This window comes from Condylura cristata, unplaced genomic scaffold (genome assembly GCF_000260355.1).
Source record: "Condylura cristata isolate star-nosed mole 26May11 unplaced genomic scaffold, ConCri1.0 scaffold00027, whole genome shotgun sequence".
NCBI classification, from domain to species: Eukaryota; Metazoa; Chordata; class Mammalia; order Eulipotyphla; family Talpidae; genus Condylura; species Condylura cristata.
In genome coordinates this window covers 7,262,413-7,277,977 of record NW_004567128.1, presented here as the reverse complement: position 1 = coordinate 7,277,977, position 15,565 = coordinate 7,262,413, and the positions used below count along the sequence as shown (strand labels likewise).

At 40.8% G+C, this 15,565-nt stretch overlaps 1 protein-coding gene across 2 annotated transcripts in view; it reads left to right on the top strand.

The window, feature by feature from the left end:
* The window catches only part of ADGRG2 (adhesion G protein-coupled receptor G2), a 104,552-nt gene that overhangs the window by 35,607 nt on the left and 53,380 nt on the right, over positions 1-15,565 (top strand). For both annotated transcript variants that reach the window (XM_012730353.1, XM_012730352.1), the window contains exons 2-3: positions 1,629-1,668; positions 9,648-9,766. In XM_012730353.1, the coding sequence (XP_012585807.1) occupies positions 9,649-9,766 (118 nt within the window). In that variant the 5' untranslated portion in view covers positions 1,629-1,668; position 9,648. The remainder of the gene's footprint in view (positions 1-1,628; positions 1,669-9,647; positions 9,767-15,565) is intronic.

Here is a 15,565-nt window from a genome sequence, read left to right as displayed (position 1 = left end):
CATTCTGTCTCTGGTGAATCCTCTCACCCTCGGCATCTCTGACCTGTACCCCAGTTCTGTATGCACAAATAAATAAATCTTTAAAAAAATAAATAAAAATAAAATAAAAACATATATAGTTGGTTTTTGAAATAAAAACAAATAAAATTTCAAAACATAACCAAACTAGTCTTTAAAAGTTTCTCTTTCCACTTAAGGTGGATACAACTGTTCATTTCCCCACATGCTCTCTTATCTCTAGTCTTCGATGTTATTGGGTTTTTAAATTTTTTCATCCAGTGAGCAAAACAAATTTCACTACTCCTTGCCCTATTTTTCTACCTGAAGGTGTTCCAAAGGAGCAGAGAGCCTCATGTTGTTTGTTAGTAAACTGAATTACTAGGAACCCCTGAGTGCCTTATTGTGGTTATCAGTAAGGCTTTGGAAGAGACAATGTGCTAGAGTTGTGAAATTCCATCAAAAATCCTTATGTAGAAAATCCTCATTTGCACACATTTTAAATGAAATTATTTCCATATTCAAGTCACCATTGATATGTTTCTTTGATTATCTTAATGGTTTTCAGTTGTTAATCCTACATTCATTCCACGTTGAGCGTCAGGACATGTGGTTGTAATTTCTTCATCTTAGGACAGGAAGGATGCTTGGCCTTCATTTTTCTTCTTTAAACACTGCTTAATGAAGTTTTTCTGACATATTAGACTTTAATTATTAACAACTACTCCATTTTCTCCTCTTAACGGATATACTGGGACCAATAGAAACTCACTATGACTTCTTATTTCTTTGAAATCATTTTCTGTATTCCTTCTTGGGCACTGAACATGTCTTAACAGTCTGTTGACTGAACCCAAGATTCAGATGGTTCCAAGATTCACCCTGTAGATTGTTTCCTTGTGCACATCTTGATTTGAAAATCACTGTCACTGTGAAGTGACAGTCATTCTTGAGTAAATAGCTGTGCCAATGTTTTGGTTTTGAAGTAAGGCACAATGGAATGTTCTGAAAGATGTGAGTCCAGTTGCCAGCAGCACACTCTGCCTTGTGTGGGCACACCAATTCCTCTCCCCAGCGTGGGCCTGTCTATCTTTCACTTGTGCTATTGCCAGGGCTTCTGCTCACTCCTTTCCACTCTGAGCCAAACTTAGCAATCAATAGTTTCTTAGCTCCTCTATGGAGAAAGATTGTGCCTCTGGCTTTGGGGGCACAAGAGATATAGACGGTCCAATCCTTGACATTAAGGAGTTTAGGCTCTGGGGACTTCACAAATCATGAAGACGTAGCTACCAAAAGCATGACCTCTAGAAGGGGCCACCCCTTTTCAGGCCTGACCTCTTCATTGTCTGGTGCCCCTACAAGCTTGCTAAGGAAGCCTGAGACTGAGCAGTCCCACAATGCCACTAACATAGAAACGAAGCAGCCCCAAGCTGGCTTTGGGCTTGTCTTACAGTTATAATAAGTTCCTTATGAGCAGGGTTTGCTTCCTCTGTTTCCTTTGTAATTCTGCTGCCAAGTTCATGTCTTGGCGCACAGCAGGGGGTCTTAGGCGCAGGTCTGGCTGTAGTAATGAAGCCTTGTGGTGCCAAGAAGCCCCACTTTCCATTGAGCTAATTTTTTTTTTTTTTCAGATTTGCATAGAGTTTCTCCATCTCCTGAACTTCCTGTCAGGTAAGTGAGGCTGTTTCTATGTGATCCAATACTAAACAGGCTTGGCTTTTCCCCCTTTCTTTCAAATCACTTGCTTTCATTCTAGCCCCTATCCCCATTACTGCTTTATTCTTTTGTTGGTTTGTTTTATTTTTAATTCTTCACTCCCTCTTGGGGCCTTATTCAGACATTTCCTTTTCCTTGGGGATTCTGGATAATGCATTTCTTCTGGATAACCTGGTTGTTTTTGGAATAACATTCGGTAATAGGTACAGATTTGACCTTATGTAGTGCAGGAAAATCTGGGGAAGGAGAATGACTATTTATATAGGACTCTTGGGATTTTGTTTCACTGTTTTCTCCTTTTCATCTCCCTGGACTGGATTCCCTATCTTCAGCAGTTCTTACGTTTTGAAATGGACTGTTGCAGTATGCTTTCTCTGCAGTGTTGTACACACGCAGCTTCCAAAGACTCCCCATCTGATTTCTGCTCCCACTCGCCTTCTGCATAGAGATTCCAAAGCCACTACTGACATTTACACTTCCTGTTTCCTTTGAGACTCATAATAGTGGTTATTTCTGGGACTTCATTGGTATAAATAATGGAGTTCTTATAAACAAAACAAATATTTATTATAATTAAAGTTATCCTATTATAACCTAGCTAATAAATAGCATGATAGTTATTGTAATAGACATTTATAAGTTACTACCATAAACAAGATCAAAATAGCAGAGCAGAGTCACACAGTTAGAAAATAGCCACTCTGGGAGATTGGCAAGGCTTGCCAAGAAAGGGCACAGAGTATCGGTGGGTGGTTCACTTTTCCCAGTGGCTCACTTTCTTTCAAATATGCGCCCCTGCCACCCCCCTGCCCCCACCCTGCAATGCAGAGCAACACCTGCAGATGCCTTTAAGGAGAATCTCCCATTTCCTGTACATATTGACAGAGTTATTGTGCAACAAGTGCTGGACCAAATCAATTAACAATCCTATTTGAGTGTTTGTTGTGGGTTGCATGCTGGGGAGTTGGGGTGAGGTGAGGCCCAAGTATCCATAGGAGAGGATACTGTGTTCTGATGCTTTGTTTTGTTTCCAGACCAAGTTGAGTCTCATGGACCACAAAGAGAAAGTGTCTCTTAAATTAAAATAAAAAAAAAGCCACTATTAAGTTGGTGACACCAGTGACTAATGAATCTAAGTAGTGGCTTCAAGGTTCTGAGGGCAGGAGGGGTCTGTGTCCCTTATTGTAGTATCTTGAGTCCCTAGAATACTTCAATGTAACAGACCCAATGAATATTTGTAAACTAGATGAATGGATGTAGGAAATAATTCTGAAATCTATTTATATTTTGCATGTAATTACGATTAACTTGTCTTCTAATTATACAGGCAATAATTGCTAATGCTAACACTTCCTGACTCTACTAAAATCTTGATTTTATGACTTCATTTTCATCCCAATATAACCATGTGAGGCAGGCCCTATCATTATTCTCAGATGCAAAGTTTAAGGTCCATAGAGGTTAAGAAACAGGCCAAGGGGCCCTCCCTGGTGGCGCAGCGGGTTAAAGCGCAGCACTGAGAATCTGAAGCCACTTCCGCATGAGTTCGATTCCCGCCTGCCGCCTGCCCCGGAGGAGACCACATGGCGAGCCAGACCTCTCCTGGCCCGCCCGCTGCTCCCCTCAGCAGTGTACTTCGTAGATCTGCCTGTTCTGCTCCCCACTCTGTCTCTGGTGAAGCCTCTCACCGCCCCTGAGCCTCTGGCCTGTACCCCAGTTCTGTATGAATAAATAAATAAATCTTTAAAAAAAAAAAAAGAAACAGGCCAAGGTTACACTGAAAGTGATGGAGCTTGGATTGGAAGGCAGATCAGTGGTGCGACCGCGCATGCTCTTGAATGCTACACTCTTCTGCTTGTTCGTGTATATTGAACACATTATACACATTGAGAGAGAAGCCTGAAGAGTGAGGGAAGAGAGAGGAAATAGGCTTGCGCTTTGCCTCTGGTAATTCAACATATGGCTAATGAGAGTGGTGGGTACATGGAGGACAGTAGAGGAATTTAGAGATGACTGAGGAAGTGGAAAAAATTAACACCTTTCACAAGGTTTTGTGAGTGTATGTTCATTGTAAGTACATAAATTACTTGTGATGTTACACATCAGATATTGATGTTTTATTGAATAAAGCTTTTTTCCTGCATTAGAAAGCACTTAATGCTCATTAAGAAAATTATTTTGCACTGTGAAGACCAAACAAATAGTTTTCCTTCCATTTGCTTCTAGAGATGTGGAGACTTCATATTACAGTCAGAGTTCATTACTGACAAATGATACACAGGGCCGCTGCTCTAGAGTTCATATTCAGCACTTAGCAGTTAACGAACGCAGTTTCTGTCATCTTTGGGACATGGTATTTTGGGGCATATGGGATACCATTTCTCTTACTACAGCATTGCTGGCTATAGTTCTTAGTGACTCTATCTTCAAACAATTTTTGTTGCTCAAATTTGGAATGGTTCCTTTTTTCAAATTACCTCAACTTATAAAAGATTTGAAATTGTTGCCAGACATCTTTGTGAACATTCTAGAGTGCTCTGTAAATAGTCTTATTTAATTTATAAAATAGGTTAAAATGTAAGGCCTTTCGTTGGCACCACAGTTATGGTAGGCTGGTGAAAATGAGTTATGCTGTCCTCTTCTTCTTTATTCTCTGAGTTCTTAGGAGAATGTAATTCTCATTCTTGAAATATTTATAGAATAATCAATGAAAACATCTGGGCCTGGAATTTTCTTAGTGGAAAAAATTTTGAGTCTTTAAGTTACACGTCCATTCAGTTATTATTTCTTCTTGGTAAGATATATATTTTTCCCAGGGATTTGTTCATCTTTATTTAGATTTTTATAAAGTACTGAATGAAGTTGTCCCTAAGATCTTTTTATCCTTTTTATATTTATAGCATCTTCAGTTATGTTGCTCATTATCTGCTTCTATTGTTTCTTTGCTCACACTTGGTCTGCTTCTCATTTCTCCCCCCTCCCTTACTCCCTCTACCCTGTCTCCTAATTTTGCCAGAATTCTCTTTCCTTGGTTTTGTTAATAACCTTCATTTTATTTCTTTTTTCTATATCATTACTTTATACTTTTGTTTTTATTATCTCCTTTTCTCTTGAATTTATTTTGCTATTCTTCCCCAAACTTTTTGAAGAGTATAACTCATTAATGTACATGTTTTTCTAATATACACATTTAAGATATAACTTTCATTCTAAAGATCTTTGCTCTAGCCCATATGTTTTTTTTTTTTTTAAACACATCTCTGTGGTTTTGTTTTTTTTTTTTAAAGATTTATTTATTTGTGCATACAGAACTGGGGTACAGGCCAGGGGCTCAGGGGCGGTGAGAGGCTTCACCAGAGACAGAGTGGGGAGCAGAACAGGCAGATCGACGAAGTACACTGCTGAGGGGAGCAGCGGGCGGGTCAGGAGAGGTCTGCCGCGCCATGTGGTCACCTCCGGGGCAGTCGGGAATCGAACTCATGAGGAAGCGGCTTTAGATTCTCAGTGCTGCGCTTTAACCCGCTGCGCCACCAGGGAGGGCCTCTAGCCCATATGTTTTGATACAGTGTTTTTGTTGTTCATCATGTCAAATATTTTCTAGTCTATATTATGACTTTTTTCTTAACCCATAAATTACTTGAAAAAAAATTTTTTTTGTTATCACAGTTTCACCATGTTAAGGCCAGAAGTGGCTCCATTACTTAAATTCCCTCCCTGAGTTCCTAATTTGGCTTCACTTTTGGCCTGGTGATTCCTATCTATCTTGTCAGTTCTTTGTTATATTGAAGAAAATGCTTTTGACATTTTATTCATGATTTCCATTGTCTTTAGGAGAAGATTTGATGTAAATAATCTAACCCAAATATTCCTGAAATGCTGAAAAGATACCATTTTTCTGGGATGTCCACTGTGTTAGTCTTTTAGTAAAGTTTATATTGAAATTTAGTTATGCTTTCACTAATAGTTTCCTGATTCTTTCTTTGAAGTTGTTAAACTTACAACTTAAAAAACAAACACACCCAGCCCTGAGATTTTGACTTCTCTGACAATGATCCAGATGCTTTCCACCTTTTAGTTCTTGGTTTGCCCTGAGAACCTATTTCATGCCTCCCTTTTTAATTTCTTCTTGTGTTAGTCCTGTTATCCAACACCATTATGATTATCTCAAATAGTTAGACAGTTGAGATATTTACTTAGTAAATACTCAAATAAATAAATACTGAGTATATACTCAAGTAAATAATACTCAACTATAAAGTTTCTAAGAGGAATTAGGGGGACAATTATACCTCTTAGTCAGATCGAAAATACTGATCATTGCATCATAGCAATTATTGTATGGTCAAATAATGCCAGGCAATTATATTAACCAGGAGTAACAGAGAATAACCCTCAACCAGACCTGCTCTGCTCTGTAGTGACATCAAGCTATTTCCCTCTTTTTAATCTTATTCTTTAATTATTCTATATCTCCATGAAGATGGAGTCATCATTCATTGTCAATAAAGGTTACACTAATGTCCATTTTAGAAAATATGATAATAATATTATTGAATGAGGTTGAAGAGCTCTGTAATGAGTGGTAGAGGCAGGTCAAGGCATAGTCATGCAGCTTGTGCTCTGTTTAAGCCTAGAGGCTGCCATTTGCATCAGCCTCCACAACCAGACAGCGGAGGCTCTGGGTCATGATCAATGTGGAATCATATTTAATGAGTAGTTTGTCTTGTTTAAGGTCTAGATTTACAGTTCAAGTGCTAGCAAGTAGATTTCGCAGTAATTTCTGTTAGTTCACTAGCCATCTTTTGAAAATTTGCTAGGAACCAGTGACTATTCAAATCATCTTTGCTGATAACCTAGATAGCACTGGTCTAACCCAGTTTGCACCAGAAGATGAAGAAGCGTTCTAGTTGAAAAAGATAACAATGACTTCTGTGCATAAGGGTTTCAACATTTAGATATACCTCTTTGATTAGTGATCCTGGGGACTTCATGACCTAGCAGAATGTTCTCTATGCAGATGGCAAGCAAATACCAGAAAACTCTTCCTCCTATTAGGAAACACATATTGAGAAGAAACATAATCCAGGCTTGACAACTGAAAACAGGCTTTTCAGATGGTGCCAGTCTGTAGTAAATTCTTGATCCGTGTTCTCTTTTCAAGATGACTGATGGTATCACTGTTCATACTGGCCTTTCTGACCCATTTAGTTGCTGAAAAGACATGGTTCATTTTAATCAGGGGACCAAGTCACAACACATCATAATCATGGTGTACCATGACTTATTTAACTTTGACCATATCTTGTATACCACTTAGGTATTGCACTAAGAGCTGGCAAAGCTCAAGACAGAGTTTGTGGGAACTTTGAAGTTGTATAACAGCACTTGGAATTTGTTGACTTATTTAACCTGATGGACTCAGGTTTACTTCTACGGAGGCAAATTCTCAGGATGCTGGTATGGCAGTCTGGAACAAAGAGTAGGAGTCTCACCAAGTAGCCAAATGACCCTGACACATCCTTAAAGCATACTGGGTCTCTTTTTTGGCCTGTAGAATGAGGGTTTGAGGCTAGGTGAATTCTGAGTTCCTTTCTAGAAATAACCTACTCTGGTTACTCTTTTTGGAGCTAAAATTAGATACTTGTGTGATAAATATTCTAACACATCTACAAATTCCACAAGAGTTGAGTCTAAGGCAATTCTACAAGAATTTTCTTGTAGAGGTTTAGTTCATTCAGGATAGGGTTTTTTTTTTTTATTGTTGTTTTGCTTTTGGAGAGGACTAAGTTCAGAAATAAAAATTTAATTTTTATTTTCATGTTGAAAATTTTAAGACATACATGTAGAATTCAGTGACTTTCGGATAGTGAACACACTTAGATAAGCAGCCCAAAGAATATTACCTGCACCTCAGAAGCCTCCTGTGTCCACTTGTATTTATTACACCCACTTCCCCCTTCCAGTGATAACCATGCTCCTGACTTCTTACTCTAGTCATCAGTTTTGTCAGCTTCTGTTCCTTACATAAATAGAATCATGTAATATGCATTCTTTTATGTCTGGCTTCTTTACTAAATATTATGTTTCTGAGATTCATCAATATTGTTGTGTGCAGTTGTAGGAGACACTTGAATTTTTCTCCAAAGAGACATTGCTACATCTTTGCACAATTATATTAACATTCTCATCTGAGTGACTCATTTGGGAGGGTCAGCAATATGCCATTATGAACAGAGAGAGGATAAAGTGCTGAAGATGAGGTATAAATGACAGGCACTTTATTACTTGTTAACATATTCTGTCATTCATACAATTGATTTTAGAATGTAAGCCATCTTTGGAAGGAGAAGAATTAATCTTATGGTCTAGACCTTATCATGCCATGTCCAAGGAAAGGCGCATTTCCTTGATACTGGTGATGGTCATTAAATGACAGGATTCTTTGATTTCCCACTTGGATTGCCCAGTTTTCCTGGAGACTGAGAAATTGTGATTCTACCCTGTCTTTCTATGCCTTCATGCCCAGCCCCTATACTATCTTACTCTGCACATACTAGGGGCAAAGCAGATATTTGGTGGTTGATATGAAGAGTGCAATTAGCTTTTATGGTGCATTCACAGAGTCAGCCACGGTACAAGGACCTTTGTTTATTTGCCACTGCAACACTGTCAGGTTCATGCTAGATAGATTTTCCTAGAGTGGGGAATCTTGGCCACAGAAACAACTGGTCCAAAGTCACTCAGACATTGTGTATGTATGTGCTAGCTACTGGGCCAGCAGAAGCTGCACTGCTGTTTGTGGGCATCCTGAGCTCTGGAGCTATAGCATGGTTCCAGCAACTCCCCCTGTGGCCATGTAGGGGGCACTCTCTGTGGGCTCTCACTGCCCCCTGCTTATCAGTGGGGCTGTGAGTGGGCTGGCTTCTTCCACTCTTAGCATGCCCTGCCAGCCTCTGCTGCTGGTGCAGACTGCCCACCCGGGAGTTCTGCTGGCCAGCTCTTCTACCACAGGAGGACAGACATGCCAAGCTCCCTCCAGCCCTTGCTTCACCTCCATTATGTGTATTTCTTCTAGTTAACTCCTCCTCAGCCCTCACATTTCATCTGGTATATATTAGCCCTCAAAAATATTTGTTGAAAAAAAAATTAGCAGGCAACTATAAATCAGATATAAACCAGACATTCTGTGGGGGAGGGAAGGGAGAGGAATCAGAACAGGGACAGGAAGAACACAGGGGGCTATGGTGATGGTGCAGGGTGAATGGGTGGTGGGAATTCTGTGGGGACTACACCTGAAAGGAGAGAGTAAGCACTGTGCAAAAATGAACAATGATATAAAATATATAAATTACATTAAAAGTAAATAATTTGTTGAACGAATACATGAATGATAAATAGTGCTTATAATTTCAATACTGATATAAAGTTTGCTTTATATAAAATGTTGACTCCACCGTCCTGACTATTGAAAGTCAAGAGGCAATAGCAATATGTAATAAAGAGAAAATGCAATGTCCCCATCGTTTACAGTATAAGACATAAATGGGGTTAGAATTTATGTTTATAGGGTTCTGTGACCCTTTCTGGTTTTGGCACAGTCTTTACCCAGCCATTACAGAGTAATAATGGTACATATGTGTTTTGATGCCCTCTCTTGATGTTTGCATGTGCTGACATTTTCCATACATCCGCATGAGTTACCTTATGCAGCAAGTTTGCTATGATGTCCTACCCACTCGTGGTCCTCGCCTAGTAAGTACTGCTTTTTCGTGGCCATGTCCTCCGCACTGCAGATTCTCAGGAATCCAAGGAATGTAGAGGAAGTGGAACTGCAGGTTGCTTTGGTTGAGAAGTAGTTGACCTTTTGGGAGTTACTGTGTCTTGATTAGTTAGGGCAAGTGGTGATGAACTGTTTTCTCCTTATTTCATTCTAGGATGTTTTTCTTTGGCGGGCAGTGTGGCCATGCTGGCAGACCTGAAGAGATTTTACTGACAGTCAAGATATTCCTTGTCATTATTTGTCTTCAGGTTGTTCTGGTTACATCCCTGGAAGGTAAAGTACCTCTTTTCCTTTTTTTCTCTCTCCCCCCTATTTTTATTTAGAATTTTTTTCCTATGGTAATAAATATAACATAAAACTTACCATTTGAACCATGTTCAAGCAAGCTGGCATTAAATACATCCACTGGAATTAAGTATATTTACAACCATTACTTATCCATTTCTAGAACATTTGCATTATCTCAAATCAAAGCTCTATGACCATTAAACCATTACTCCCCTATCACCCCTCTGTCCAGTCCCTGGGAACCACTTTCTACTTTCTGTCAGTGTGAATTTGCCATTCTGTGTTCCTCATGTCTGTGTATTCACACAGTGTTTGCCCTTTGGTGACGGGTTCATCTCAGTTAATGTAATGTCCTCAAGGGTCGTCCATGTTGCAGGCAGTGTCACATTTTTCATGCCTCTTTAAGGCTGATACTTCATTATATGACTGTCGCGCATAATGTTTATCTGTTTATCATTGATGGACATTTGGGTTTTTTCCACCGCTTGGCTATTGTGAATTATGTTTCTGTGAATACTGGTGTGCAAGTATCTGTTTGAATCTCCGCTTTCAATTGTTTGGAGTATATAAGTAGGAGTGGCATTGCTAGGTCATCTGGGAATTTTTTGCTTAACTTTTTGAGGACATGCCAAACTATGCCCCACAATGGCTGCACCATTTTCCAGGCACCAGGACTCCAGTTTCTCTCCATCCTCACTGGTACTTGTTATTTTCTGTTGTTTTGATAAGAGGTGTGAAATGATATCTCACCATGGTTTTAATTTGCATTTCTATGATTTGCATTTCCATAATAATTTGCTCTTCGATTATCTTCTCTGAAGAAATATCTATTCAAATCTGTGGCTCACTTTTGAGTTGGGTTGGCTGGGGTTTTTCTGTTGTTGAGTTTTAGTAGTTCTGTATATATTCTGGAAATTAATTTATTAGCTATATGAATGGCAAATATTTTCTCCCATTCTATGGGATGTCTTTTTACTCTCTTAATAAAATGTTCCTTGATGAACAAAAGTTTTTAATTTTGATGGAGTCTAATTTTAGTTTGTTGTCTGCACTTCCATCATCATGCCCAAGAAATCATTGCCAAACTGTATGCCATGAAGATTTTCCCTTATGGTTTCTTCTAAGAACTTTATAGTTTTAGTTCTTATGATTAGGTCTTTTGATGCATTTTGAGTTCATTTTTGTATGTAGTACAAGGTAAGGGTCCAACTGCATTCATTTGCATCTGGACATCCAGTTTTCTAGCACCTTTTGTTGAAAGGACTGTCCTTTCTCCATGGAATGGTCTTGACAACTTTGTCACAAGGCAATTGGCCACATATATGAGGGCCTATTTCTCATGTTTACTAGTGTTTAAAAGTATCTACGTGAAGACACTTCTGCATGGAAATTTAATGGAGCTAGAGAATCAACCAAATGAAGCAGCATGGTTTTCAGAAAAGAAGATACTCAGAAGCTTATAAAATAAGGAGAAAAGTTGTCCCAAGGAGGACAGTAAAAAGGCCAGCAATCCTGGGGCTGCACTACCTGTGAGTGCAATTTCCTGTGGATATAACTGCCAAAAGAATACAGTGCCATGTAAATATGAGGACTCTTCACTGGGAATATTAGTTAATATTTTTTAAAAAGATTTATCTATTTATGCATATAAGAACTGGGGTACAGGCCAGAGGTGCAGGGGAGGTGAGAGGCTTCACCGGAGACAGAGTGGGGAGCAGAACAGGCAGATCGATGAAGCACACTGCTGAGGGTAGCAGCGGGCAGGTCAGGAGAGGTCTGCCACGCCATGTGGGTCACCTCCAGGCCAGGGATCAAACTTGCACTGAAGTAGCTATGCTAGCTTGCAGTGCTGTGTCCTAACCCATTGCGCCACCAGGGAGAGCCCCTGTTAAGATATTATTAAGGACACAGAGAAAAAGCTTTCTTATTCAGAAGAGGGTGGCATGACAAGAGATAAACATATATATCCATTAGCAGCAAACAATAACACAGAGTAACAAAACACATGCACACAACTCTTCTCCCCTACCATGCCTCTCACGTACACAACATGGAGAACTTTCTAAGAGGCTAAAACACAATGACAGCCCTTCAAAACTGAAGGTACTCAGGCATATTGTAAGAAGTGAGGATACTTTACCAAAAGACCTAAGAGCTAAAGCCTTACATGCTTGACATACATCTTCTCTCTAGCTTCTCAGCCAAATCTATAAAGGGAAGAGCCTGCCCCATTTTCTAGATCAAAAAGCTGACATTCAAAGAGGTAAATTATCTGACTTAAGGTTATTAGCCCCTAAGAAGTGACTGAGTTGAACTGTGTACCCAGTTCTAAACTGTGTGCTCACCAAACCATAGTTCTCAAACTTGAGTATTCATCAGAATTCACTGGAGAGCTTGTTAAAACATAGATTGCTGGGTCTTCCTCGGAGTTTTTCATTTAGTAGGTCAGGGCAGGACCTGAGAATTTACATTTTTAACAAGCTCCCTAGTTGATGTTGATGCAGCTAGTTCAGAAAATACTCTGAGCATCACTGACTGCACAACTGGCAGAAGACATAAGTGGGGAAAGAAAACTCCTCCAGATACATATCATGGGATACTAATTCTGTTGTGGCCATACAATGTGTAAACTATGCTCACACACATCATCTCCTCGGGGTATTAAAACATCACTGTGGGATTGCAGGGCAAAAATCAACTGTCCCCACTTTGCTGATGAGTACATGTTCCCAGGGATGTTCTTGGTTAGGAAGTGGCAGGACCCAGACTGGATACTAGATTTTCAGTCTCACATTTCGGTGCTTTTCCACCACAGGGGTAGATGAGGCAGGAAAGTGGAACACGAGAGGACAAAAGTGATCCAAATGAAAGCTGTTGAGTAGAAATAAGTCTTTCTGAAAAACTGTATTTTGAAATGATGAAAAAGGGGGCAGGTAAATGGAAATGTGGATGACTGAAACAAACCTGGGTGGGGAGACCTAAGTAGGTGGCTGACTGTATGTCTTGCTCTGTTTCTCAGATGGATTTATTCTTAAAACAGTGGGTCTCAAAATGTGGCCTTCAAACAAGTAGCACCAGTATTATCTGGGAGCTTATTAGAAGCTCAGTTCCCGGGGCCACCATAGACCTCTGAATGGGAGACTCAGGGTAGGACCCAGGGATGTTTTAATCAGCCCTCCAGGGGATGCTAACACATGCCCAATTATAGAGCCACTGTCATAAAGAATGGGCTAAAAATACTAATGTGGGGAGCGCGATAGAGTAGAAGGGTGGCGGACGTAGGGTTAGGGCCCTCCCCATGTCTGCCACCTGGTATTTGTGTGATCTTCATTTGCCACTACCCTAATATGAACCTCTTTTTCATCTTCAAAGTGGGTAGAACATGTTTTCCCCACTATCTGAAAACAGAACATTCCTATTTGGTAGGTTATTTCTTTGGCATCTGGGAACCCTGTTGCCATTAATTTATATGGAATGATTTTTGAGCATTCCAGGCCCCCAACTAACCTATGAAATCATACCAAATGAGGGCATGCTAATTTCAGAAGGCAGAGAAAACCAGCAATGATTTCCCCTGGTGGGCTCTTGAAGACTTGACATATATTTAAAAAATAAATAAATAACAAAACCTCCATGAAGCAAAGGTTTTTCTCCCCCCTCCTTATCAACACACAACTGACATATGACATTGTATTATGCAAAGGTTTTCCGAGTGAAGTGGTTAAGAGACCCTGGAAGGGGCTAAATAGGAGTTCATACTGCCTTTCAGAACTCAGAGTGAGAGTATTCGTGTTGTTTAACAATCACTTTGCTAGTATTTATCATGCGCCAGCCACTGTTTAGAAAAGGCTAACTCAAAGTCAACTCAATAACCCGATTATATATATAACCCTGACAATAGGCACTATTATCAGCTCCATTTTACAGGTGAGGAAAATGAGGTACACAGAAGGCAAGCAGCTTGCCCTCGGTAAAACATTTCAGTTGCAGAGCTGCAATTCAAGCTCAGGCTGTGGACTCCAGTGTGGGTGAATGACACCTCCACAGCACCCTGTCTGTGTCGTTTGACCTCCCTGCTGTGCTACTCTCAGGTGCTTGCTGGTTGTCCACCTGTAGACTAAAAATAAAGGCAGAGTCCATTACGGTAAGAATCACTGAGCCAGCTGAATAGGATCATCCAGATGACTCCTAAGCACCATCTCCCAGAACAGCTTTGGACTGAAGGAGGCACTCTGCAGTTCAGGACAGCTTAGGTCTGGTCTTTGACAAAGGCCAAGGTGATTGACCTACTTCTCCCTGGCTAATCAGTTGTGTGCTATTGAGGGCCTGGTATGTGGCCAGCAAAACTGGCTGAAAGACTATCATCTCCCAATTTGGAGAATTTGCACTACACTTGGGGAGACATGACTTTGACACATGAGAACAATACAAACGAGAACTAAGCCCTGAAAGGCTCTACCATGTGGCCTGTGGCCAAATCTGGATTAGTCCTGTTAAATGTTAAGCCACCTGTAGCAGATGCTATTGTTGCCCTGCCCCTGTCCCCTTGGCTCACTCTAGAGGTCACCTGCAGACACTGTGTGGCACCCACATCTCTGACTAAGGATGACCTGTGCCCATGGGAATGTGCTTGCTCCGTGCATGGGACAGTCAGAAATGCTAGGGCGTTGACACCCTCAAATACCGAGGGACGGGAACTGTTTTCTAGACAGCAGCTCCCGCATCTCCTGGCGGAATGCCTAGGCGTGTTGGGTGTCATCTCCCAGGGTTGCCCAATTGGATTGTGCCCCAGCTGCCCATAATCATAGCATCTATTAACAGACCCATTACTGGTTTTACTCTCTCCCCTCCCCCACTTCCCTCCTCCCTCCCTCTGCTTCCTGGGTTCATTCCCACTGGTAAACAGACTCATCTTCCACAGGTCCTCCAAACATCACTGCCCCCATAAACCCTGTCCTGACCTCTTCAGAATTCAATATCTCTCTTCGTCCTTTCTTTTTCTTTATCTATAGCATTTATACTTGCCACTTTGTAGAATTATGTTTATTACCTATTTCCTTTGCATCATGCATCACTTCAGTGCATTGACAGGGCTCAGTGAGAAGAGAGAATGAAGGGTCAGCGAAATAAGAGAAAAGCTAATGGGACAAAGTAAGTACTGAGGGCCTGCTCTGGCCAGGCCCTTTAGGGGTTTTATGGATACTATCTCATTTAATCCTCACAAAAACTCCTCCCTGTAGATATTTTTAGTCTCAGTTTGCAGATGAAGAAATAGAGTGTCAAAGAGATTAAGTGATTTGCCAGGAATCACACAGCTCAGAGTATTCCCCACTGGAATCTGTGGCTGTGCTGTGCCCTCTACCAGCCTGCCCAGTAAGCGGCTAAAGACGGAGTGAACGAGTCGCAGCAGCTCAGGCATAAGACGCAGGGCCTGGGTTAAGCCATTGGTGAGCAGCCATTCCCAGCTCTGGGGCATCTGGACTGCAAATGCAGTAGCTTCACCCTGGAAGCTTGAGAAATGACTCAATATCTCTTGACAGCAAAGAGAGGCAGGTCTGACACTTTCTTGTTAGACCACCGGGCAACAGAAAGAATCCTTAGGCCTTCACACTTGCAGTTGTGTCATTGGTGATGTTTAACGGCGTTAATGGTTTACCAGAAGCTCTAAAGAGTTTTGGCAGGTAACTGTACTTGTCTCTAGCCTCCAGGGCCAAGCCAAAGTCTTTCTTGTTTTCTTTTCTTTTTGTCTTCGAAGGAGGTCTTCTTTTAGGTACAACTATTCTA